This window comes from Notolabrus celidotus, chromosome 2 (assembly GCF_009762535.1).
Source record: "Notolabrus celidotus isolate fNotCel1 chromosome 2, fNotCel1.pri, whole genome shotgun sequence".
NCBI lineage: Eukaryota > Metazoa > Chordata > Actinopteri > Labriformes > Labridae > Notolabrus > Notolabrus celidotus.
The window spans coordinates 8,987,146-9,013,349 of NC_048273.1; the positions used below are offsets into that span (position 1 = coordinate 8,987,146).

At 41.6% G+C, this 26,204-nt stretch overlaps 1 protein-coding gene across 2 annotated transcripts in view; it reads right to left on the bottom strand.

Moving 5' to 3' along the window:
- Window positions 1-1,866: 1,866 nt before the first annotated feature.
- kdr (kinase insert domain receptor (a type III receptor tyrosine kinase)) overlaps window positions 1,867-26,204 on the bottom strand; it is a 33,040-nt gene continuing 8,702 nt past the window's right edge. Inside the window, exons 6-31 of one of the 2 annotated variants that reach the window (XM_034700288.1) lie at window positions 26,040-26,179; window positions 25,445-25,628; window positions 24,983-25,103; window positions 23,588-23,754; window positions 23,346-23,502; window positions 22,183-22,303; window positions 21,984-22,095; window positions 19,340-19,684; window positions 19,137-19,187; window positions 18,588-18,734; window positions 18,371-18,502; window positions 13,920-14,026; window positions 12,237-12,372; window positions 11,381-11,485; window positions 11,192-11,305; window positions 10,820-10,908; window positions 9,164-9,326; window positions 8,962-9,053; window positions 8,729-8,851; window positions 7,028-7,139; window positions 6,837-6,936; window positions 6,653-6,758; window positions 5,078-5,223; window positions 4,904-4,988; window positions 3,706-3,791; window positions 2,798-3,603 (exon numbers count right to left, since the gene is read on the bottom strand). In XM_034700288.1, the coding sequence (XP_034556179.1) occupies window positions 3,387-3,603; window positions 3,706-3,791; window positions 4,904-4,988; window positions 5,078-5,223; window positions 6,653-6,758; window positions 6,837-6,936; window positions 7,028-7,139; window positions 8,729-8,851; window positions 8,962-9,053; window positions 9,164-9,326; window positions 10,820-10,908; window positions 11,192-11,305; window positions 11,381-11,485; window positions 12,237-12,372; window positions 13,920-14,026; window positions 18,371-18,502; window positions 18,588-18,734; window positions 19,137-19,187; window positions 19,340-19,684; window positions 21,984-22,095; window positions 22,183-22,303; window positions 23,346-23,502; window positions 23,588-23,754; window positions 24,983-25,103; window positions 25,445-25,628; window positions 26,040-26,179 (3,458 nt within the window). In that variant the 3' untranslated portion in view covers window positions 2,798-3,386. Of the gene's footprint in view, window positions 3,604-3,705; window positions 3,792-4,903; window positions 4,989-5,077; window positions 5,224-6,652; window positions 6,759-6,836; window positions 6,937-7,027; window positions 7,140-8,728; window positions 8,852-8,961; window positions 9,054-9,163; window positions 9,327-10,819; window positions 10,909-11,191; window positions 11,306-11,380; window positions 11,486-12,236; window positions 12,373-13,919; window positions 14,027-18,370; window positions 18,503-18,587; window positions 18,735-19,136; window positions 19,188-19,339; window positions 19,685-21,983; window positions 22,096-22,182; window positions 22,304-23,345; window positions 23,503-23,587; window positions 23,755-24,982; window positions 25,104-25,444; window positions 25,629-26,039; window positions 26,180-26,204 lie in introns of both variants that reach the window. The other variant, XM_034700296.1, reaches the window with a different exon arrangement.

Genomic DNA, 26,204 nt, shown 5'->3' on the forward strand with positions numbered 1-26,204 from the left:
CTTTAAGATCATAGACAACATTCTAGAACTCAATGATCAAAGAAAACATTCTAGAATTCAATGATTAAAGAAAACATTCTAGAATTCTGTCTTTAAGATCACAGACAACATTCTAGAATTCAGTGATTAAAAACAACATTCTAGCATTCTGCCTTTAAGATCAAAGAAAACATTCTAGAATGAAGTGATTAAAAACAACATTCTAGAATTCAGAGATCAAAGACAGCATTCTAGAATTCTGTGATTAAAAACAACACTCTAGAATCCTGCCTTAAAGATCACAGACAGTTCAAAAATATGGAGCAAAATAAGTCTACACCGTGTTTCGACAACATGACCTGTTAAACTTGGCGTCCAAATATTCGTCCATTGTTAGCCAGCATGAAAGGGTTAAACCGTCCTTCTCGTCTCCTCCTCCAGCAGTTAACAGGGAGGATTTTCCAAATTTAACCTCGCAGCATTACGTGGAAACTTCTCCTCACAGTCTGTGAGGCCTTTCCTCTCGTGTCCTATAATTAGCTGTTTGTTGTCCCTGAGTGTAGACACAATATGTCGATGTTCTCGTGCACCAGGACAGAAAACTCACAATGAACAGGCCTAACAACCTGTACACCGGACAAGACCTATGTATTTACTTTAATCTAAAGCAGACTGACTCATAAAAGTGTTGTATAACAAGATCTTAAAAACCAACGTGTGGATGAGTGACTAAACAACATATTTCAAGCAGTATTGTGCATGCTTGTAGTCACTTAAAGGTTGTGTTTAAAAACATCTTGAATCCTTATTACTATTGCTGCTATTCTTACACAACAGGCCGTTATTCTCTCACATCATGCTCGAGGTGGAGAGCTCAGATGTGCTCCTGTTGTTGTTTTTAAATAATTTAAATCTAGTAAATCTCACAAATTCCTACTGTTTCAACCAGATTAGCAAATGTAAGGATAGCCGATCCTGAGCAGCGGTTGTATAAAACATGGATGCAGTCTCTGTGATGTCAACCATGGGTTCCTGGGGGGACATTTTATTATATTTTTTTTAAGTTGTGTTTTTGTGCATTTTTTTATTTTATTGAAGCCCAACAATGCCGGGTGCCATACTAGGATTGCTGACTTACTAGCTAGCTTTTGAATCAACCTAGACACAGGAAAAGAAGTGAAGTTGAAGTGGATTTTTCTGCTACAATAAATCCACCTGTCCATCAACTCTGCTGTGCTCCTAATATGCAAATGGATGCATAACTCTTACCTTCTATATTATCTAAAAGGTTGGGTTATATAGAGTTTTGCCTCTGTACAGTGTGTGAATAAATAAAGGAGCTATATACTGTATGCAAAAACATATTTTGTACCAGGCTGTAAACAAGTTTAACTCTGCTGTGAAAATGGGCATTACTGTATGGGTGTTGATGGGGCAACCTTCACTTTTGGGACCAGCCTCAAGTGGACACTTGGGGAACTGCAGTTTTTGGGAGTTTTCTTTTCAACACAAGAGGTTGCTGCTTGGTTCTGAGAAAGCTTTTGTGTTGATTTAGCTCTTTGTAAAAAAAAAAAAGCTTGATTGATTTTTGATTTTCACAGCAGCTCTTGAAGCTGTTTTTTAGAATAACCATCTCTTTGTTGTCGTAGTGGCCTTGGCAGTGCAAAAACAGGCATTGTGAGCTGAATACCAGTAAGAAAATACCCAAGGCTGGAGGGGCATTGTTAATACACACACACACACACACACAAACAGTAGCCAAGGCTGGGAACGCATTGTTTTCTCCATGTAAGACACTGAGAGAGGATGTGAGCGTTGAGCGACAGAAGGAAACACATCAACGTCACCGTCCAACGGGTTTGGTTTGAGCAAAAAACTTTCCACATCTTCATCTGTGAGTATTTTTATTTTATAAAACTACTTACATTTATGTCAGGTTTAGTAATACACTTTAATAAAATACTTTCAGTTATATGCATAAAAGAACTGTACAAAAGTGACTACAAACACAGTAGGAGTCGCCTTATTAGTCAGCATTTCATCTGCCAACAGGAGAGAAAAGAAAAAGAAAAAGAGAGAAAACGTTTGCTGGTCAATTGTCTAAAAATTCCACATGCCATTTCCTGTAATACAGGAAGTGGGTGGTTGTGCCTCAGGAAGTAGGCGTGTCCTCGTGTCTCGGCTCCCCAGACCCTTTTACTCGCTGTGTAAACATGATAGCGTTCCTGCACAGTGAGCTGCTCTTACACACTGATCATACGACCTACATTCTCTCGAGATGACTTATTAAAGGGCCATTCCGTTTGTTTTTGTTATGTGTTGAAGCGTCTTGATGACAAACGCATACAAAAGTGGTGGAGCTGCTCCGTTAAATTGCACTGACAAGAAGCTTTGAAACAGGCTGTAATGGCTGCAACGTCATCATCATCATAATCAAAGTACTTCAAGTAAAAGTGAGACAATTTGCAACTGACTAAGATGTTATTCTGTGTTTCTGACAACATTACATTCATTTTAATGTCCTGAGAGTTGCTGATAAAACATCGAAGCTCCCTCAGGTGGATCCAGTCCACAGCGTTACAGATTCTTGTGTGGGTTTGAAGCAGACACTCACGGTTATGGTGCCTTCAATGACTCTTGTGTTAGTGTTTGTTACGTTTCCTCTCACCGTTCCTCCTCTACTCTGATAATCCGGTGCACACAGCGCTGCAGGAGCTTATTTTTTAATTCCTAACTATTTTCTCAGAATTCTGCCTTTAAGATCAAAGACAACATTCTAGAATTCTGAGATCAAAGACAACATTCTAGAATTCTGAGATCAAAGACAACATTCTAGAATTCTGAGATCAAAGACAACATTCTAGTATTCTGTCTTTGATGTCAGAATTCCGAGAGAAAAGTCAACATTCTAAAGAAGAGTCAGATCTAAACTGATCCTACTTTATATTTCTCTTTTTAAATCATCAAATAACTAATTCAAAGCAAACTACTCAGAAACATGAACACTGTGACATAAATCAGCATGATAAATCTGTTTCTGCATCATTTTTTTCGGGATATGTTGTCAGAAACTTGTGTAACAATCAGAGTGTCATCTGCAAAAATAAGCAGTTTTAGCAGATTTGCTTTGATGCTAAGAGGGACAACGTTGAAGCCATTACAGCCTGTTTCACTGCTGCTGGCTGAAGCAATCTGCATAAGAAGTTCCAAAACTTTGACACCTTTTTGTCAAGCAGACTCCAACATATATAAAACAGGGGCTAAGTTTAAAAAAAAAAAAATTGAATAGATTTAATTTATAGCTTGTAAAAAACTCAACCCCACAGCGCACTGTGCTCGTGGTCTGTGTTGTCATGGTCCTAAAGTGTAATAAACATACTGTACAGTGAGAGGGTTTGCGCTGTGGGTCAGACAGGCGGCGTGCTGTAGCGGATCTCCACGTTGAATTTGTCGGGCGTTTTGGCAAGCGGAGGTTTCTTCAGCATGTTGTGCTTCATGATCATCTCCTCGTTGGCGTAGATCGGGGTGTCTGTGTCGTCAGAGTGGTAACCGGACTGGTATCCACTCGTCTGATTGGACGACTCCGAGGCCAGGGACTCTTTGCTCTTACAGCGCAGCAGCTGACTGAAGGGACACGACGAGAGGAAGATCAGATTTGAAGCTGAAACATCATGATACTTTTAAGTTCTCAGAGATGGTAGAGTGCTTCAGGAACAGAGGGCTCACCTGAAGTTAGGTGTGGTTGACAGCTGCTGATTCAAAGCCTTCACCTCGTCTGACAAGAAGCCCATCCCGCTGTCAGTGTGACCCTCCTGCAGCAGTAACACAGATTCAATCAACACTGATGGCTGCAATTAAGATCTCTTTAAAGTTCCTGTGAGGAGTCTTTATCTGGTTATGACACATAAAAAAATTAACAGTAATGCTACTTTATGACTTATAAAAGCAAATGAGACCATTAGCAACAAGACTGAAAATCTCTGTATTGGAATTTTCAATGCCTGAAACTGCTGCGAGGGGCAAATGTGAAATAAAACGGCCTGTTTTGAGTGAAAAGTTTGACCGTTAAAGTGGAAGGGATATGATTTTGGTCAGAAAACATGACTTATGCATGTACAGGCCGATATCAGCAAAAAGATTCAAAGTTTCACTTTGTCCACAGGGGGCGCCAAATCACCCTGATAGAAAGTTCCCTACAGGAGCTTTAAAAATATTTTTATTAAAATATTTTTTTTGTTCAGGAAATACTGTTATGTACTGTGATGTACTGTAAGAGTGAAAGTAATCAAAGAAAATAACAATTTATTTTTTTTAAATGCTTGTTTTTGTTAGTTCAACAGTCTAATAACTTAATATTCAGTCTGTGGTCACTGAGGGAGAGAAAAAAATCATTTCAGGTTCAAAAAGTGTCTGAAACTGTAAATCAATCATATTTTTATTCGCTAGGGGACTTTCAGTCAATCTTTAAGTAAATTCTTCATTAAATTTAATATATAATCTATTTCATACCAATTTGCAGCCTTATTGATAACATTTGGCATCTAATATCAACCATCAGTCCTAAATTTCAATTAACTACATGACAAGCTGCTTCAAGGTAACCCTGAAAAGTTGGAAAATATTGTCCCTTTTATTCTTTCAGTGGTTTGATTCATTTATCTTGTGTAAAAATTGTACTGAAAAGGAAGATTTGTTTGATTATGTCTCACTTTAAAGACGAGGAAATGAATCTCTTGTATGCTAGTGACTTATCTACACAAAAGCATTAGTTTCCATATTCTCAGATGTTCAGTAAGCTTTGTTTCAGGCTGATTTACGTTGTTTTTGTTTCTTATCATGTAAAGGACATTTCCAGACCAACATAACTCCTATTTTTCAAAGCAGTGATTGAGTTAAACCTTAGTTTAAAGTGGCAGAAACTCACCATGACGCTGCTGATGGCCACAGGGATGTCCTCGAACGTCTTCACGCTGAGCGGCCGGCTACACCGCTCGCTCTGCTGAGACAGTCTGCACAGAGGAGACATAAATAAACGACGTTCATCACCAACTGTTTTAACACTTAGAGCTGAAAATGTGAGCAGGATCATTTCGCTAACCCGAGTGACGACGGACTGTCATAGTGGAGCTGAGCCTCCAGGATTTCCCCGCTCTGAGGTCTGCTGTAGGGCCTCCTGGGGTCAGAGGTCAATGTGGGTCCTACTGCCTCTCCTACTGCTGTTAGGGGGATGTAGTCCTTCCCGTCCTGCAGATACAAAAAAAAATTATGATGCAATGACTTCAAGTCACAGGAACTTCAGAAACACTATAACTTTAATGCTGTATGAAAAGTGCCTTTTGGGGAACTATGTGCTTTTCGACAGCAGGAACCAGGGTCTAACTTTGGTTCTGGGTAGTTGATTTCTGAAAAGTCCCTGTTTGGGGGGGTAGTACTTTCCAAAGGCCCAGGAACTTTGGGGGCGAGGCCTGCAGAGCTGAACGTTTCTGATTGGTAGAGTACCCTCAGTGTTTTTATTTCACCCTCCGTCCACAATAACATCACGCACACCTGTGATTCACTTGGTTTAATAACTCCTGAACATCAGTCTTCTCTGATCCTGATAGTGTGAATGCGTCTCTGTCAGCTCCCGGTGTTCCAGTCTGAAGAGTGACCCTGTAAACTGGAGACCTTCAGCTGAACCTGTCAGTGTTTGTGGAGTTTACAACAGCTGTTGAAACACAGAAGGAGTCCTCGGGAATGCATCCTAGTTTCGTTTTATTCAAGTGTCCAAATATCCTCATCAGATATTTAATGATCATCTAAAGACGTTTGTGAGGGATGCATCTGGCTGAGAGTCTCCAGTTAACAGGGTCGCTCTTTAAACTGGAACACCAGTCGGTTTAAAATCTGTCTACTTCAAGTCGAGCGTTTCAGGCGTTTTGAATCCTCTTTTTCTCTAGAGCTTGTCTCCTTCCAAGTGTTGATTTAATGAATGCCATAAAGCCCAATCAGAAAAAGCACAAGAGTAATCTCCTCCATGCTAACAGACTAACTGTGCTGTCACACATGACGATGCCGGCCTGTCTGTCTCCTTCTATGGCGTCATCTATGTTGTACGTCCTTTGTCTCTTTCTTACTGCTCTCTAAATGGACAATATGGAATCTAGGATCTATTTTAAAGTCATGCCTTCATGTGCTGCAGACTTGCTTGTGTCTGTTCCTCACTTTTAAGAACCTCAACATTGAAAATGTTCTTGGTCTCTTTTCTCTAAAGGTGATCTGAAATGTTTTAAAGCACTTTCTATTCTTGCCCTCGTGGTGTAATCAGCTTCATCTGATGTAACAGTTTGGCCGCCTGTTCCTTCTACTTCCTACATTTCCCAGAAGTACTTGGCAGAGCTTGATCAGTTAGTATGAAGTTGCTGTTGTGTGTGTTCGGGGTAAACAGGGAACAGCTTTGACAATAGCGCAGCGAGAGGCGGGGACTCTGAGATATTACAGAGGAAAGCTGTGCACCTTTGATCAGAGTCAGATCATGGGTTTGCGACTCTGCTGCAGCTGCTTCCTGAGAGGTTTATCACTGCGTACATTTTCAGTGTTCCAACAAACTTAAACTCAATGTATCAGAGAGCTTGAGTACTTAAAGTCTGAAGTTAGATTCACACAGAGGAGATTTACTGAGATCCAAACAGACCTGCTGAGCGCTGGCCTGCAGCAGGTCGCCCATATGCTCCACCAGCTCTGCGAACGTCGGCCTGTCTGTGGGACGATCCAGCCAGCAGTCCAGCATGGTCTGATATCTGTGAGCAGAGGTAAAGCAGGTAAGACAAGAGTGACTAACACCTCCATGATGTGATAAATGAATCAGCTCCTCTCACATCTCTGAGGTGGCGTATTCAGGCGGCCTCATCCGTGTTCCCTCCTTCAGCCTCCTGCAGAAAGACTCGTCAATGCAAACGCCAGGATACGGAGAAGCTCCTGCAGGAGACGTGGAGGAAGTGATGTATCAGGTGAACTACGGTTATAACGTGGTGTTTATGTTGAGCGTACTAAAGATTAAAAGGGTTACCCAGAGAGAAGATCTCCCAGAGGAGGACCCCAAAGGACCAAACGTCACTCTGTGTGGTGTACACTCGATCAAATATGGTTTCAGGAGCCATCCACTTCAGAGGGAGTCGAGCCTGCAAGAGGAAAAAGATCTGGATTTCATCTCTCTGAAGAAGTTAGCCAATCATCTGGAGGCTTTTTAGGATCGGAGGAACTAAAACAACCCGATAACTTTGCCCCTTGGAACAATCTTAGTTCTAAAGTTGTGTGCAGACCAAAAGGAGTCTCTTGAGTCCCTGAGCTCCCTTGTCTCGTAGGTTCCTCTGGATCTCTGCTGCTGTGGATGTGCCAGACTCCAGCTGCTACAACTACTACTATCTGTCTCATCACTATCATTTCTTTCTCTCTTCATCTCCCTCTCTCCCTCTCTCCAACTCGGTCTCAGCAGATGTGTGTCTAACATGAGTGTGGTCCTGCTGGAGGTTTCTGCCTGTTAAAAGGAAGTTTGTCCTTGCCACTGTAACTTGCTAAATGCTGCAAAGTGCTCTGCTCATGGTGGATTAAGATGAGATCAGACTGAGTCCTGTCTGTAAGATGGGACAGGATCTTATCATGTCTTGATGTTGGGTCTTTGTTAATAATAGAACATAGAGTACGGTCTAGACCTGCTCTGTTTGGAAAGAGTCTGAGGATAACATTTGTTGGAATTTGGTGCAGTAGAAATAAAGATTGATTGATTGTCTTTATCCTGGGATCATTTGTATTGATTTGCATTGGATTAACATAAGCTGCGGATATTTGCCCTTCCAGATATGTTTGTAAACCAGACCCCATCATACCTGGGTTATCATCATTATCTTTAGAAGTAGAAAGCTTGAATTATTCCTGCATCCTCTACAAAAAATGTATTCTGGGTGAACTCTCCTGCTGCTTCCAGCTACCTTGATTCCTCTCATTAATACCAGAGTTCTGTTTCAGCTTCACTGTATCCGGCAAGTCAAGTCTGCAGAAATTGGTCTTACTCCAGCAACTCGAACCCAAAATGAACAGATTTTAATGTGATTTAATGACAGACCGAAAGGATGCTGAAGTAACTGCAACATGGTGCAGATTTGTAAAAGATGGGAACTTGTGTTTTGTCTGATTTTTTTACGAGACGAGCAAATCACACAACTTTTAAAAGATTAGCTTTGCAACACAACTGCACGCCAATTTCATGCTCAAGTAGAAGAATCCAACCTTTATGACAATAAATAATAATCCAAGTTGTAGAAGACAAACATGCATCTTTCCATCTTTGCATTGGGCTCATCTGTAATGGGAACAGTTGCTTTGCCTCTGGTCTGAATGCATGATTATACTACAATTTAGATTACTTCTTTAAACTCCTACTTAAATGTATGCATGCTACTAACTATGAGAAACTTGAGTGGTTGATTTAACACACAAGCCACTGCAGCCAAGAAAACAGCATATTAAAAAGCCTGTGCTACAGTTTGTTACACATCTTTGATAATAGAGAAAAATATGGCAAATTGGACCGACTATTCAGTTGAAATTCTCTATTCCAACTCTGCTAATGTCACAAAACCCACAATAGACGACCAAAAATGCATTGATTCAAGCTTCTAAATCTAAAAGTAAGAGTCTCTTGAAGTTATTTAGTTCTTAGAGGAGCCTCTCAGATTTGTTTTATCTGTGAGTGTCAGTTCGGTGGACTCACATCTCCCTTGCGGACGTAGTCTGGATCCTTGTAGACGTCTCTGGCAAGGCCGAAGTCGCAGATCTTCACCACATTGTTCTCTGAAAGCAGGATGTTTCTGGCTGCTAGATCTCGGTGGATGCACTGCAGAAGAGAAACAGAGGAAATCACAATCAAGGTGCGACTCTTATCTGCAAGTGTGGACGTCTGCAGCAAGCGTGTGAACAAAGGTTCATAAATCATCTCAGTTTCACCTTTCGAGAGGACAGGAACTCCATGCCTTTGGCCACCTGGAAGCTGTAGCTGATCAGGTCCTCCATGGTCAGGTGGTCGTCGACGGAGCTCTCTGTGGTCACATGATGCACGTTAGAGACAGAAATCCAAGCCCTGAGCTACATCACAAGTCTACAAACAGGTCAAAGACTAAAAACTGTAATCTGCAGTCATCTTTATCACCTTCTCCCATGACCATGCTGCTGCCCGACGCTCGGTCTCCAGCTATGGAGCAGACAGCTGTTCCTGTGCAGATGTCCAGCTGAGCGATCTTCCCCAAACCCAGATCTCCCTCGGTGATGTCCTCCTCTGCTGACATCCACTTCTGACTGTCCACCCGCTTCCTCTGTGACACCGGACGGAAAAACAGAGATGAGACAGTGAAGTAAATATATTGAGTTTGCATGTTAGATACAATAAAGGTGTCAGAACCAGAGACTGTGTGATTTAAAGATGCAGTCTGGGACTCCAATGACTGGTTTGTTGACTGTGTTTTTTAAACCTTGGATCCAGGGGTGACTATATTTGAATGGGAGGAGTGACCAAGTTATCATGGCAGCTGATCCAGAAGCTAAATCCTTTACTTGCATGCACTACTGACACTTTATCAAGAATCGCAGGACAGCAAACGTCACAGTGTGAAGTCTTCTCTGTCAGATGGGAAGGGAGGATCTCTGCAGTGGCCACAGGGTAACTTTTGAAATTATTCACAGTTTAAAAATGAGTGAATGAGAACATACTGGTGAGCAGAAAAGAGTGCAACGAAGCAGCTTCTTTACATACATGAAGATTGCATCAGTCGCATGATATTAAAGTCATCACCCATGTGTTGTCTTGTAAAAATTGTACCAGGGGACTAGCATGAGAACTTCTGGGTGAAGTTGAGGTGAACCTAGTTGATGCTTAGGAGTTTTTAATTGTTCGATGCCTATGTGAAAACAGCAAAAGAGAGCTTTTGGAATAAAGCTGAGTCTTATCTCCAAAGAAAAGGTGCAAGTCGAGTGAACGGCACATCAAGTCTTCTCTTTTCTACAACATGCCGTCTTCTCTGCAGCAAAAAACCAATGCACATGCCTCCACAAACCCTTGCATCAGAAGCACTGTGAGGTAACAAACCAAGAACAGCAGGTACGACTATTACGGCTGCATGTTTGATTGCAAATTTGGGACACCTGAGCCAACAGTAGAGGAGAGGCGTTTGGAGTCAGGACTGCTGCGTTGCTGCCTCTCAAAGGGACTTTGTGCTCTTGTTGTGCTGTGTTGATTTAATCTTTGTTGATGTTTGTTTAATAGTTTAGTAGTGTGTTGTTTGTCTTGATACACCCCATAGTTTCTGAGTGTTAGAGGTGTTTTCTGTGATTTTATTCGGGTCATTCTGTGGACCAGGGCCACTTTAGGATGAGGCGAAACATGTACCGTCATGTAACCAAAAATAAGAGGTCTCAGACTTTGTATATGATCTGTTACTCCAATAAACAACACAGTAAGACAGATTATTTGTCTGAAATGTACACAAAAAAATCACCAAAAGGATCAGACAGCTCCCACCTGTCAATCAAATAGGCCACGCCCCCTATTAGAATTGGCGCCTTAAAGTAACTGAAACATGTTGAGTGAGTGCATAGCTATGGGGACTGACTCACTTTTAGACACAGCCTCCAGTGGACACTTGAGGAACTACACCATGTGGCACTTGTTTTTGGCTCAGAGCTGTGGTGCATTGTTGTGTAACAGTCTGTGGTGAGTGATGTGACTGTGTGCAGCGCTCTGGGCTCAGAGTAACCACATCAGAGGGTCGTCTGTTTTTAATTGGCTGCTTGTGGGTCACGCATCATTTACCTTGTAGGGGCTGTACTCTCCTCGTTTGCTCTTCAGGTAACTGGAGAGGTTTCCGTGTTTACAGTACTCCACTATCACCATCAGAGGTCCTGCAGAGAGAAGAAGAGTAGAGAGGAGAGGAGGGGGATCAAAGTCAGCCGTAACTTTACATTAGAGGTTCACGGAAGACGTTTACAGACTGATCTAATGAGGCGAGTGTGAGGTACATTAAAGAGAGAGGTAAATAAATACAAGCCAGTCTGAATAAACACACATTACTGGGTTTATAATTAGAGCTAGGGATGCTTGTGAAGCTTCACCATGAAGAGGAAGATGACTCAGGAGCTCTGCATGCCCTGACCACAAAAAGAGACGTAACGCACACACGCTCACCTCCAGGCTTCGTGCAGGCGCCCAGCAGATTGACAACATTCAGATGATGCCCGATGTGGATGAGGATCTTCAGCTCTGACATCAGGGCGCGGTACTCGCTCGATGTAGCCCCCTCTGCGACACACAAAGAGACCTTTAAGTTTTGTTTTAATGTGTGAATGTGGACAGAGATGAAGGACAGACACTCACCTTTAAGCATTTTCACTGCGACAGTGGTGCAAGTCGTGGCTTTCTCGATGCCAAAGGCGGCTGCTTCGACCACCTGACCGAACGCTCCTCGTCCAAGAGGGTCACCTTCAATGGAAAGATTTGTTTCTTTAAATGTGCTGCCTCAATGTATCTAGCTTAGGTGATATTTCTATATGTATATTCGAGCTGAAAGGACTGGAAGTAAAATATGTGAGGAGACCGCTTCAGCCGGCAGCTGCAAAATGACAGCAGGCTCAGATTTTTATTCTAACAGCCTGAAAACATGTGAGGAAGGATGCTAAGAGAGAAAGACCTATTGGTAAAGAGTAAGATGCTTTATTTTCTAACAGTTCATACATCGTCAAAACTGTAATTTTACCTTCAAAAAATTTTTAATTGTTGGTCTACCGTCACTTTGATCCTTTACTTTTGTTGTGTTTTGCATTATTAGAGTTAACATGGTTATTCTGGATCTAACAAGTATTTGTTTGACACAAAAATACACAAACAAACAAGCCAAATGAGGCAGCAACTTCCATATTCTGCAAGGGTTAATGACAATTTTTCAAAGAGGCCTGGTGGCTTTGAAGAGAGCGATGTAATGGCTATTTAAAAATGTGCAAAAAGCCATAAAACATGCCTACTATATCTGCTCTTATATTCTACTTTACATCCATTAAATGTTCCACAGTTGTTCCTTTTCTTCTTTTTTTAAAGCACTCTGTAAAAAAATATGTCTTCGCTTATCTGAACAAAAAGAACAGATAAAAACTTGTTCTGGCCCACTGCTGTTTAATATTTCATGCCCTCTCCCAGGAAAGTTGAGGCTCGGGAACACTCCAGTTTCGTGTCTCACCTAGTTTCAGTCTGTCCCGAGGAAACTCCCATTTGTTAGCATCGTACGTCAGACGCTCACACTGCTCGTCCATCGGCATGTCCTCCGAGTCCAGGATCATGGACAGGTAGCCCGTCTTCAGCTCGCCACCGTTTGGCTGAATTTAGAGAGACAGAGACAAATTAACATAGGTGTGATGGAAACAACGTAATAGTCCTTTTATATAGTAAAAGTAGAAGAACGTAAACTGGGCAACACTGGTCTGCTTGCTTTTCTGCCACACTCAGTTTCCATCATTTAAAGCCGTATTTTCAGTGAATTACTATTAATTAATAATCATTAATTAATCCACTGCTAATATTGTGTATCATTGATTCTGTTTATATTACCGCAATAGGTTGTACAATACTTCTATTTATTCTCCACCAGGGGGCGCTGCCAGTTTCTCAAACTGTTAAGATGTCAGATTTTTAGTCGCCGAAACGCACGCATCCCTGAGTGATGATTTTTGTAGACTGTTGTTGTTTTTTCTATTTTGTTTTGTCATTCTGCATCTCTTTGGGTTTATTTTCAGTCTGTTTTTGGACATTTGAGTCTAACTTTTCTACTTTTCAGAATTTTCATTAACTTTTGGGTTATTTAGTGACTCCTCCAAGTTGTTTCAAGCCCTTGTAGTAATTGCAAGGTGTCTTTGAGTATTCAACAAGAGGCTATATAAGTCCTATCAGTTGAAATGCTCATCATATATTGAGTCTAAGCTGTAGCTCTGGTGAAAATTGACTCCCATAACACTCTAAATCTCTACTACCTGGATGTAAATGAGCACAGGTGACAGATGTGATCTGGTAGCACGGCGTGGTTTGTCAGTATGTTGATCTAGTAAATGGAGGTAAAGTTGTATGTAGGCTGTGTCTGGTTAAACTGACATATAACCACTCTACTAGAGCAATGAGAAACCAGCACAGGCATGAGGACGCTAACGTGCAAGGAGGTGCTAGCTCTGCTAGTGTTAGCCAAACTCTGCAAACCAGTTTGACATTGTTTACCTGCAGACTCTGTGATCCTGTTTTTAGCTGTGTTAAATCCGGAGTGTTTTCTTACTTTTAGGGCTGGTTGGTTAGTCAGAAAATTTTGAAAGGACTCTTAGTTAGTCGCTCCCAAACATCTCTCATTTAGAATTTTCCTTTTTTCCTCTGAACACCATTTCCCTGTACTTTTACTTCAATAGTTAGATCAAATTCCCTTAAAATACTTTGATTCTCTGATATCAGATTCTTTAAAACCTACCCAATAATATTGGAGTCTCTGACTTCCACTTCTAGCAAAGTCATTACCTGGTAAGATATTTGTAAAGTCTGGCAGTCAGTGCTTCACCCACGTCTGAATTTACACGTCTCTGTTTCTCTGATGTAGTTTTCGGTGAATCTGGTCCCCCTCTGTTAAAGGGGCCCAATCAGTGCTGCTGGTCTACGTGCCTCGTGGAGGCAGAGAGTTGGTCTGTTGTTCGTGGACACAAAGGAGAGCAGCGACCGAGAGCCAGACCAGTCACCTCTAATCAGTCTTACAAACCCACTGTGTGTGTGTTGGCCTGTGTTTGTGTGGTTTAGCTATTAACGTTTTTCGGGTCCCCTGAGTGAAACAGGAGGGGAAACCCGAGGAAGGAAAAGTGTGGCATAGAGAGGATGAGGATGAGGAAGTTCTTACTCTCTTTCTTCCGCGGATGACGAAGACAATCAGTAACCAGAAGAACATGGCGATGACCACGGACCCGATGGGGACAATCAGCTCCACATTCGTCTTTTCCTCTGCTCCTAGAATAAACACAAAACACCTCACGATGAATCATCACATCGTCCAGATCATTTCATAAAGTTTGGGTCCGTTTGCTCAGAAAACACGGAACAATCATGAAGGAATGTGGAGTGGAGGCTGGGTGGCGTGCCTTGGCAGCGTTGCATAAGGTTCAGGCTGGTTGGACATTGTGTTTGGCGTGGACGTTTGTGTTTGTGTGCGTCTGTGTTTGGGTTGGAGGAAGGAAGACCGTTGGATTCTGGTCTGTAAGCAAACTGAGTTTTTATCTAGTCATAACAAATCTTGAGGAGTTTGCACGAATGACGGACCAGAACCTGGAGAAGGTCAGTCAGAGTCTAATCCAGATAAAGTTCATGCTGTGAGGCGCGGTCTTTCCTTTTTAACACACTGATTCATTTCATTCATTGTGCTAATGGACGTCGCTCGCAATGCGTCACAGTATGAGTAACAATGGCGGCCTACTACCGCATTCAAATAAAAGATAACAATCTTCATCTTGGTGAACATTAGGGGTGTGACAGTGCCAAAAACATTCAGTTTGTTAGTTTGTTAGTTATTAATAAAAAATTAAGCTGAGTTTGTATCATATTTTGGGAGACAATTTGCACAAAGGAAAACAAATGTATATTTCCAAACACACAAGCATTCAACCCTTCATTCGTGAGAGTTGAAATTATCTGTGCGTGCAGAATCTCTGGTGACGTATGAACCAGCTCATTCAAAACCTTTGTCGGTCATTTGATTCCAGCTATTGGTTGGACTAGAAAATTAGCTCCGCCCCCTTTAGCATAACCGGCCTCACCATTCAATTCAGTTGAGCTCAACCTTGCAGTGTTGCCAACTTAGTGACTTTGTCGCTATATTTAGCGAGTTTTCAGACCCCTCTAGCGACTCTTTTTCAAATAAGCGACTAGCAACAAATCTAGCGACTTTTTCTGGTGTTAAATGGAGACTTTTGGAGACTGATGTGAAAGCATGTATCATTCTTACTCTACTCAATGAGCAGTTGATGCTGCTGTGAGTCCATCCTAGATGCATTCAGAGCAGGAGGTGTTCATCCCTTAACATCCAGACTGCAAATGTGACACACATGTACGAAGACACCGCTGGCTGATACCGCCTACTGTGTCTTATTGGTCCATTTAGATAGTTAATGTAGATTGTATACAATAGCCATCATGAAAATGTTATATTTGAAAAATGTAATGTTTTACTTTGATTTGTTGTAGGCTCCTAAGTGTAGTTATAAAAATATTTAGGGTGTTTTTAACCTCTTTTTGTCTCTCCCTCAACATTACACGTCTCTCCTACAGCGTCGATTACAATTCAAATTATGCAGATGAAATGATGACATCATTTAGCGGCTTCTAGTGAGTTTTCGGACAGCCAATAGCTACTTTCCTCACTGAGGAGTTGACAACGCTGCAACCTGGTTTGATGATGACAGACTGGATTTGAGTTTGAAAGGAACCCCTCGCGTCTCGCAAGATTTGCGTCTTTGGTTACATGCGAATGGAGCAAGGTATTCGTTTAAATGAAGCGAGTGAGCACAAAACATTCTGACATTGTTACAAGCACAAATTAAGGGATTGTTCCCATTTGGTGTGAGCGTGTCATAAGGGTGGAAACAGCTGGTGATACTAAAAGAAAATCCTCCTTAGATCAGTGTGTCTGCACAGGCTATAAGTCTAGGTATTATTCAGAGTCAACTACGATTTTTATTGTCACAGAGTTAGAAATCAAAATAATAGTCTATAGACAAGATCAAACGTCTCTACTCTCTCTTCTTCTCTCTGTGTTTATCTGTTAATCTCCCTCGTAACCAGAGATTTCCTCGTTAGCCGTACTCCCTCCCTCGTTAGCAGTTCTGGCCCCTGACCTGGACCTGCTCTCACCGGGTCTGGATTCTGCTGGCGGGGACTGGCTCACGTACGCTGTTGGTTCTAGTCAGTGTTCTTGTTTGTTTCTCTGTGTTCAGGACAGAGACGGGTGGACAGGAGAGGACAGGCTGGAGCTGGAGCTCAGGCCCAACCGGCCTCTCCCTTTGTCCTGCAGACTCCTCATTGTTTTAGATTTAGAAACTCCCAGGAGGATGTGTGCTAACCGGGCCAACTTCCCGTCACGGGGAAGTAGAGTTATTCTTATTCTGCATCTTTGATATCAAAAATGTCATAAGAGGGATGAGAGGTTGAAACCTTGAAGCCAGACGTAAATGCAGCGTTATTGGGAGTGTTAGCAGAAATGCCAAAAGGTTAAGGCTGAACTCTGAGGAGTAAACTCTGAATACAATAACTTAACCCTTGTTAAAAAAAAAGGTATAAATAAAGAACAGAGAGAAGAAAATCACCAATGAAGATTTCAAAGAGACGGAGGATTACAGAGACAGAACAACAGAAATGAAAAACTACAGAGACACAAAATAATCATAACAAGATCTGTAGATTCCATAATGATCTGAAGTAAGATGCAAGACCAAGACACGCAAAGTAATCAAAGTCAGAACCTACTAACAAACTACAGTAACAAATGAAGTTATCAAGAGACACAAAAAAAGTGGAAAAGAGACAAAGAATTATGACAATGTGTCACAAAACAAGCAAAAAGAAGATAGATCATAAGATCATAAAGAAAACATTCAAATAACAAAAAATTAGAAGTTGATTTATTATCCGCCAAATGCAGAATATAAGGGACGATATTCTGCAAAAAAAAAAAAAAAAAGCCATTTAAACAAAGTCTTATGTTGGAGTTTGTAATATTCCAAATTCTAATGGAATTTTCAATTTTTCTCGGAATTCTGGAATCTGTCTTTGATGTCAGAATTCTAGAACACCAGCTGCTTCTCTCCATACAGTCTGTTTCTCCTGCACAGTGTTGCCAACTTAGTAACTTTGTCCCTATATTAGCGAGTTTTCAGACCCCTCTAGCCACTCTTCTTCAAATAAAAATAACTAGCGACAAATCTAGCGACTTTTTCCTGGTGTTAAATGGAGACTTTTGGAGACTGACGTGAAAACATGTATCATTCTTACTCAGTGGATGCTGCTGTGAGTCCATCCTAGCTGCATTCAGAGCATGAGGCGTTCACCCCTCAACATCAAGACTGCAAATATATCACACATGCACGAAGACACCGCTGGCTGATCCCGCCTACTGTCTCTTTTTGGTCCATTTAGATAGTTAATGTAGATTGTATACAATAAACATCATGAAAATGTTATGTTTGAAAAATGTAATGTTTTACTTTGATTTGTTGTAGGCTCCTAAGTGTAGTTATAAACATATTTAGGGTGTTTTTAACCTCTTTTTGTTTCTCCCTCAACATTACACGTCTCTCCTACAGCGTCCATTACAATTCCAGTTATGCAATTTAAATGATGACATCATTTAGCGACTTCTAGCGACTTTTTAGGACAGCCTATAGCTACTTTCCTCAATGAGGGGTTGGCAACACTGCTCCTGCAGACACCAGAAAAAAGTGACAAGGGACCACGACAACTTCACAGTGAAAATGAGGCAGAGAAACACCACACAAAGACAAAAGTAAGGATGTTCAAAAGCAACTAATTACGAGTAGTTTCCAAGAAAATGTAAATTCCTCCTGACCTAAAGGTAGGAAAAGATTCCCAAAGCAGTCAAAACTAAGCACAAATTATTTACCACAGAAAGTCTGTGGGTAACCGATGTAAGATTGGTTTGCAGAGTGTGGCTAAAGTTAGCAGAGCTAGCACCTTCTTGCAGGTTAGCGTCCTCATGCCTGTGCTGGTTCCTCATGTCTCTGGTGGAGTGGTTATAACCAGACACAGCCTACATACAACTTTATCTCTATTTACTAGATCAACATACTGACAAACCACACTGTGCTATAAGATGACATCATCACCTGTGCTTGTTTACATCCAGGTTGTAGAGCTTTAGAGTGTTATGGGAGCAGATATTAACCAGAGCTACAGTTTAAACACGACTTATGATGAGCATTTTAATTGTTTGGACTTATACAGCCACTTGTTGAATACAATGACTACAAGAGACTCGAAACAACTTCAAAAGTAAGTAAAAGTAAATAAAAACTGCAAAAAAATAACCAGGGACACAAACTGATTACAAGGGGACAAAGACTAAGTATTCAGACTCAGAACAGTAAGACTCAAAATGTCAAAAATCAGACATAAACAGAGACAACAGAAGAAGATAAAACTAGTAAAGCAAGATTAAAAAAAAGACAACAACAGGACTGAGTGAGTGTCAGTCTGAGGACCAAGCTTTGTAATCCTTTGACACTATCAGCAAACAGGAAAGGCTTGTTGATATATCAGTTATCACCAGCTCAGAGGGACACTTACCTTCAGTAGTCAGAGTGGCCTGCGAGGTGTCACAGCCTTGACCGTTACAGGCGGTGCAGGTGTACAGGCCGCTGTCGTCCTTCTTCACCCGCAGAATCGTCAGGATGTGGTTGTTCTGGCTCAGACTCACACCTGGAAACAAACCACAGTGTTTGTTCGTCTGTGTGTTTGTAAGCAGAGTGAGTCAGCGCTCATTGAAAAGCTGTGTGTGTCTCACCTGAGCTCTCCACCACCGTCTGGTTGTTCTTGGTCCACACCACAGTGGGGTGTGGCATCCCGGCAGCGTCGCAGTGCAGAGAGATGGTGGCGCTTACGTTGACTTTTTGATCGGTTAAGTTATTGAGGATCCTCGCTGCTTCAAGACCTGCAACCAGAACCAGACCACAATTATTTCAAAACCATAAAAACTAAACATCTCTTTTTGTTACTTCAAGCAAAGCCTCCCTCAAAACCTAAACATCTTATTTTCAACTAATGTGGGTGATTGTGCATTCTTCATGATGGTTGTATTGGTTAAATATATCACCCTGCAGGAAATATTCATCTAAAAGATTTTTTAAATATGAGAATATTTAGTGATATCTAGCATTTAGATTCTACGTTGAAACGCTCCCTTGCTCACCCCTTCAGTTGGTGAAGCTACGGTGGCCTTCTGGGACAAAAAGGTCCCTTGATATATGATAAGTATGATCCTCCATCTGTCAAGTTTTCACCACCAAAAATGTCTATCAATACAAATTCTTTCAGCACAACAACAACCACTCACTTCTTCTTCTTCTTCTCGTCTTCCAGCCGGTGCATTTCGTGCGGCAGCTCACTAAATACAAAAACGTGAACGTAACCAGTTTGTCTGCTCTGGGCTTCTGTAAACATGCAAGATAGCGGCCTGGTGGAGCAAATCATTCTTTGTGTGGATCTATCTGGAAAGAAAAGTTAACTTATATGTTTCTTTTACTGTGTCTTTGTTACCTTTAAGAGTAAGATGGCGCAGCAGGCACGTCCTCTCTTGAGTCTTGATGTTCTCCACCTGACAGGCGTAAAGGCCCTCGTCCTGTCGTGACGCATTGAGCAGTTTCAGCTCCAGGGTCACGTTGGTCCCCTGCAGGATGGACAGCTTGGCGTGCTGCAGAGGCCTCTGCTGCAGAGTCAGGGAGCGGCACGGCTGCACCGACGGGACGGACTCTGACTCCGAGACGTTCATCACACGAAACCAGGCGAGGTTCCTGTAGAGCAACCTGTCCGCTTTGCACCGCAGAACCACGTCGTCTTCTTCTAGAGGATCATTGGACGGAGACACACTGACCTCCAGGCCGCCTGCAGAAAACACACAAAGAAAGGAGAGTGTTGAATACTTGAATTTGGTGCGAGTGCATACAATTCCCATATTTAAGACCTCTGCTAAGAATTATTTTTGAAGCCAAGTGCCTTTAATCTGAATTCCTCTTAATGTAAGAGTGGATTGCAGGAGCATCTCAAGGATATATCACTAACAATGCACAAACATGCCGACAAAGTTCTGCAGCTCTGTGCAGTTTGCTCTTGTTTTGTGTCAGATTGTAGAAATCAGCTGTCAGCATCTCCACTCTCTGCCCTGCACAGAGCTGCACTGTGAGCTCTCATCCTGAGGGAGCTCCTGACAGACTAGAATTCAGTTTCATCATTTAAAAGAAAGCTCCCTCCCTTGAAGTGTAATGTCAAAGTAATATTTACAGACTTTAAGTACAGATTTAGGATTTGTGGGTCATCCAAAGGGGGAATTGTTGTCATGAGCACTGGAAAATTTGAGCACAGCAACTCTTTCAAATACAGTTCAGCTTTTAGCGTCGGTGTGTTTGGATAACATGTTAGAACATTTGCATACAGGCTATCAGCACAACAGCACAGCTATTTGTTCTGCTGCACAGTTTGCAGTGCATTTAACATTTCACGTGCGCTTTCTGACTGAGATGATGCATTTTTGTTTCATATGCACCATGCAATCTGTTTGTGAATCAGGCCCTTACTGTTTGCAAACACTCCTCTCTGAATCCACTCCTTCTTCAATTTGTCAGAAAACTCACACATATAATTTATCTCGAAGCCAAAGATCTTTGGTTGCACAGTTAAGATCAGGTATTCTTCCTCTGGCCATTGAGGTCAGTCGATTCAAAAATATCCCAGAAGAAAACAGACTCTGTGAGATGTGTGATTTGAATGAAGTGGAAACAGAGTCCCATTTTCTTTTGTACAGTACAAATTATTATGACCTCAGAGATATTTTGTTTCAACAAATTGCCTTTAAAAAGCTTGAAATATTGTGGTTGACAGATGTGCAAAAACTAAATTGGTTCTTTAACTTTGTGTTTAAACTCACTAATTTAGTATCAAAAGTTGGAAAAGATGACAAGATAGTCTTTTTTAAGCAGTGTGCATATTTATTTGTATTATTTTATTTTATTCTGTAATAATTTCTCCCTCAGTTTCCTTACAATGATGATCGTGCTGTCCCTGGACTGTACGAATTAATGGTGTTGTTTCTCTCTCTGAGCAACACAGAGAGACTAATGCACGCTTTTATAACCAGCAGGCTGGATTACTGCAATGCCCTCCTTTCTGGTCTTCCAAAGAACACAATTAACAAACTGCAATTAATACAAAATGCAGCAGCTAGAGTTTTAACGAGGACCAGAAGGAGAGCACACATTACGGCTATTTTAAAATCTTTATACTGGCTGCCTGTTGCTTTTCGTATTGGTTTTAAAATTCTTGTACTAGTTTTTAAGGCGCTGCATGGCCTTGCACCAGACTACATCTCAGAGATGCTACCTGGTATAAACCAGGAAGGCCTCTCAGATCCTCCGGCTCCTCTCTTTTAGCTGTTCCTCAGAGCAGAACAAAGACATTTGGTGACGCTGCTTTCAGCCAAGATGCTAACTATGGAACAGCCTGCCGGAGGATCTGAGAGGCGCTGACAGAGATATTGAGACTTTTAAACGTAAACTAAAAACGTATTTATTCAGTCTGGCTTTTATGTAGGGTTTAACATTTTTATTACTTACCTTTTACTACAATATTGATTTAAATGTTGCTTTATTATTTTAGTAATTTTAACTGTTATCTTATTCTATTTTTATGTATTTATTCATTCATTTACTTAATTTTTATTTATCTACTCAGTTTTATTGATATTTTTAGCCTTAGTATTTATTTTTCAACTCTTATCCTTACCCTTTTTAAATCTATTTATTTGGACTATTTTTATTCTTAATTTTGATGCTTTAACTTACTTTAATTACACATGTTTTATTTCTGGTGTGCATTAGTCTCTATTTTATTTTATGTTATTCTTATTATTTTAAATGTTTATTATTATTATTATTCTCCTCTAATATGTCTTTCCATTGTTTCGTTTCTGCTTCTTTCTTGTTTTTCAAAAAGCACTTTGGGTTGCATTTGATTTGTATGAAAGGTGCTATATCAATAAAGCTTGATTGATTGATTTTAATCCCATGCGGGCAGGGCATATTATTGTATGCATGACACAATAATAAAATAAAAACTTCAAACTTCAAACTATAAACTTGAGTCTACATTTTTTGCATCACTAGACATGGACAAAAAAAAAAGCGCTCACGTGTCACATGGAAAAGGATGATGCGTGAATCCTCGCCCACTTTGTTGGCAGCCATGCATCTGTAGAGAGCTTGAACCTCCGCCCTCTGGATCTTCAGCGAGCTCACGATTTTCTGGTTGAATAAGTTTATCCGTCAATCGGCACCTTAAATATGCTTACATAAAACACGCACACGTAAAAACTGAGATGAATAACGAACCTGTTGGTGATGATCAGGGTCAGTCATGATCCGCTCTGCAGGGCGGTGACCGGTGCTGTTGCTGATATCTCTCCAGGCCGTACACGAAGCGATCTGCTCCTCGTACTTTGCCAGCCCCGACCTGCCGGACGGAAACAAACAGGTGTTTTAAAATGTGTTAAACAAACACACCTGTCTTTGCTTTATTCTGGTTTGATACTCTGCGGTTCTGTCCTTTCTTAGACCTTTTAAATGTATTGTCTTTTGTTATATTATAACGAATGCACTGCCAACTGTTGCCATGTTTTTAATCTCATGTTTCATTTGCCTTGCAGTCTTTTATGCATTTTCAGCACTTCTTAACCGTCATATTCAAAAGTACTTTTTAATGTTGGTGAATTTTTCTGATGCAATGACATTTTTCCAAGAGGTTCCAACAAAGTAGTTCTCATTTCTGCAGAAGTCTCTCTCTAACTCAAACCTACCCTGCTCACATAAATAGCTACGACTGACCCCAAAATGCAGAACTACCACTTTCACTGTTACGTCCACGTCTTTGTTTCTGCAGGCTATTTGTTTCTTTTTCAGATCTTTCTGTTTCTTCTGCAATTTGTTTTCATTTGAGCAAAAATAAAACCTTCAATCCAGATTTGAAAACACAGGAAACTTTGTTGAGTTTATGTTGAATTTGTGTGACAAGATAACGAGGGACAGAGAGTATACAAGAAGAGGCAGGAAGGAGCTCTTTTTTCTGACAGAGCACAACAGGAACAACAGGAAACGTAGCACGCAGACTGAGGAAGAGCTCAGATGTGCAGGGCGGAGATAAGAAACCTGCTGATGGTCGGAGCAGAGACACATGCCTGCTCCTTTCTACCAACACTCTTTAGCTCTCTGCATACCTGAGGAGTGAGTTGTGTAACGGCGAGGTATAAGAAGTCTCTGAGTGTACAGAAAATGTAAACAGACTATCTGACTTCTCTGTAAGAGTTGACATTTTTAAGTGCCTGAATCACATCCTCCGCTCTGCATCAGATCAGAGTTCACTCTCATTGTCTCCCCTTTTGTTTTGTCAACATCACGAAAGCAGCTTTTCCCCCATTTAAACAACAACCTGTTGACAATGAGTGACCTAGGAGGCTTTGAGCACTGCATAAACACACGAAAAAAGAGAGGTGACTCACAGGAAGGCCACCGGACAGTCATCTTTAGACATCCACTGCCACTGGATGTGTGCCGGGATGGGAAACCCACGGGCGGTGCACCTTAAGGTGGGGCTGCTGCCGAACGGGTACACGTCAGAGTCCACCGCCACCTCCTTCTCTATGATATGAGGAGGAACTGCAGAAAGAAAAACACTGCTGTTATCACCTCTGTCTTTGAATCAGCTCTGTTTGAATAAGAAAGGGAAACAGGATGAACGTGCCGTTGATGAGCAGCTGAAAGGAATGTCTCTTCTCCTCTTTGGTAGCCTCATTGGACAGGATGATGGTATAATTCGCTGCATCCATATCTGTGACTCCCCGGATGATGAGGGCATCGCTCTTTAGTTTGATTCTGTAGTCATCCTTGAGAGGGAGGCCATTTTTTAACCTGGGCAGAAACATGGAGTTATGATCAACAAACGAGACCCAGTTTTTATATAGTTTAACACCTTAATGACTGGATTCCATCAAATTGGTTGAAATACCTGCAGTGCATGCACCAAATCAAAGAAGGTCAACTAAAAGTCGTTGTTTCTGTCACTGACAACATTACAGGAAGGATCCCACCAGAGATAAAGAAGGATTTATTGAAACAGAAACAGTTTTTATCTCACTTTCTTCAAATTCACTAGACCGTGATGTTTTTTGTGCAGAACTAAGGAGTTGCTGATCTGCCTCTGCAGCATTTATCAGTTAGTTTGTGGTGTCTGTAAGTATTTGAAGCTGAAATGGTTCAATCAACCAACGCAGCTTTCGTGCAACACAATAGCAAAAGGAAAACCTAAAAATTTGAGTAAGGATACGACCAGCAACTCCCGTGACCCCAAATATGTGAAGAAACAGTCAGTGAATCAATCTGAAAGTAACGCTCTCAGTGTAAGCTGTTAAGTTAAACTTTTGGAAGACAACAACTCTCATGCTCTCCATCACAGACAAATCCTCACTACGCTCCCTACATGCAGACCTGCTTGTCATTTCTGAAGTCACTAAAAGTAGTGTGGGAGGTCGAGCCTTCAGTTATCACGCCCTGGAATCATCTACCAGTCAGGGTCCGGGAGGCAGACATCCTCTCTACTTTTAAGAGTAGGCTTCAAACTTTCCTTTTTGATAAAGCTTATAGTTAGAGCTGGATCAGGCTTGGACCAGCTCTTAGTTATGCTGCTATAGGCTTAGACTGACACTCGGGGATCCTGTCTTTCCCTCTCTCTCCTCTGTCTGCCTGTCTCTTACTTTAACTCTTCCTGTCCCATTAAAGTTCTTAACCATAGACCTTTCTGGAGTCCCTGATCTCCCTTGTCTCGTAGGTTCCTCTGGATCTCTGCTGCTGTGGACGTGCCAGACTCCAGCTGCTACAACTACAACTATCCGTCTCACCACTATCATCTCCCTCTATACCTCTCTCCAACTCAGTCTCAGCAGATGTGTGTCTAACATGAGTCTGGTCCTGCTGGAGGTTTCTACCTGTTAAAGGAAGTTTGTCCTTGCCACTGTAACTTGCTAAATGCTGTAAAGACACTGTTAGGGGAACCAGGAGTGTCGCAGGATGTTGCTACTAACCTAGCAACAGTAAGTTCTGGCAAGACGCAAGGCCCTGGTCCTTTTTTGTGTAAACTCACCATTTAAAGCTGGGGTCTGGGTACGCTAAGTACCTGACGGGGATCACACTGGAAGTTTGTTCTCCTACTTTTACCTCCCACACCCTCGCCAACGGCTCTTTGATGTCGATGAAAGGCTTTTCTGGAAACAAGAAAAACCACAAAATATTTCTGCGTTCTGAACTTTAGCGCCAGCTCAACACAGCCGACAAACAGAAAGCTGTGGCATTAGAACAGAGTCAGTTGCATATATATATATATATATATATATATATATATATATATATATATATATATATATGGCAATATACTGTAAGACTCTTTATATAGTGTCTTTGAAATAAAGTGTTGACATAGCTTTGATAGTCGTGTATTTTGTTAATTTTATACGTCATGTCCGTCACTTTTAAGTCCAAATAATTGTATTACAATGTCATACAGCTTCTAATAACCTTGAATACATGATGCTTTCAGTGCACCTACCGTAGACTTTCAGGTACGTGAATGCACTTTTCTCCATCTTCCCGCTGGATGCAGTACAGGTGTACTCTCCTGTGTGATCCACCGTCACGTTTTCCACGATGAGAGTGTTGGACAGCTCCAGAGAGTTCCACAGCTTCTTCTTGTGTGATGTGGTGTGAGTCAGCATCGAACCGTTCACCGAGGTCTGACATGAGTGAAACATCAGAAAGACCGCTTGAACACATTAGGCAGGACTTTTTTTGGTTTAACAGAGTGTTAGAGCAATGATATGATGTTGTATATTGCAAGAATACTGTTGTAATATAAGAGAAGAAAGTCGTAGTACAGGACAGCCCTTCTTCAGAGTAGACTTAGTGTCTTTTGCAAACAACCAGATCTTTTCAGAGTCCAGATACTTATGACTATGTACCTTTGCCCTCTGACCTGGTGTCGAGATAAACTCAAGGATTCCTGAAAGCAGGAAGTAAGGATTAAGTGAAGGGATGGCGGTGGAGTAAGATGCAGCACTTCTGGTTTCTTAGTGTGTGATGAAGGCTGGTTAGGTTTTATAACATGACTTCATCTAAACACCAGCTCCCTGCAGAGGTGGACCTACCAGGGCCTGACCGGAGTGCGTCCAGTTGAACTCGATGCCCACGCGGAGCTCGGTGTGAGCCATGCAGGTGAGCATCAGCCGCTCCCCCGCAGACAGCCTGGGTCGTGGTGGGGTCAGGGTGAGGTCATAGATCTTGTATCCTGCGGAAAAGGGAGGGAAGACATG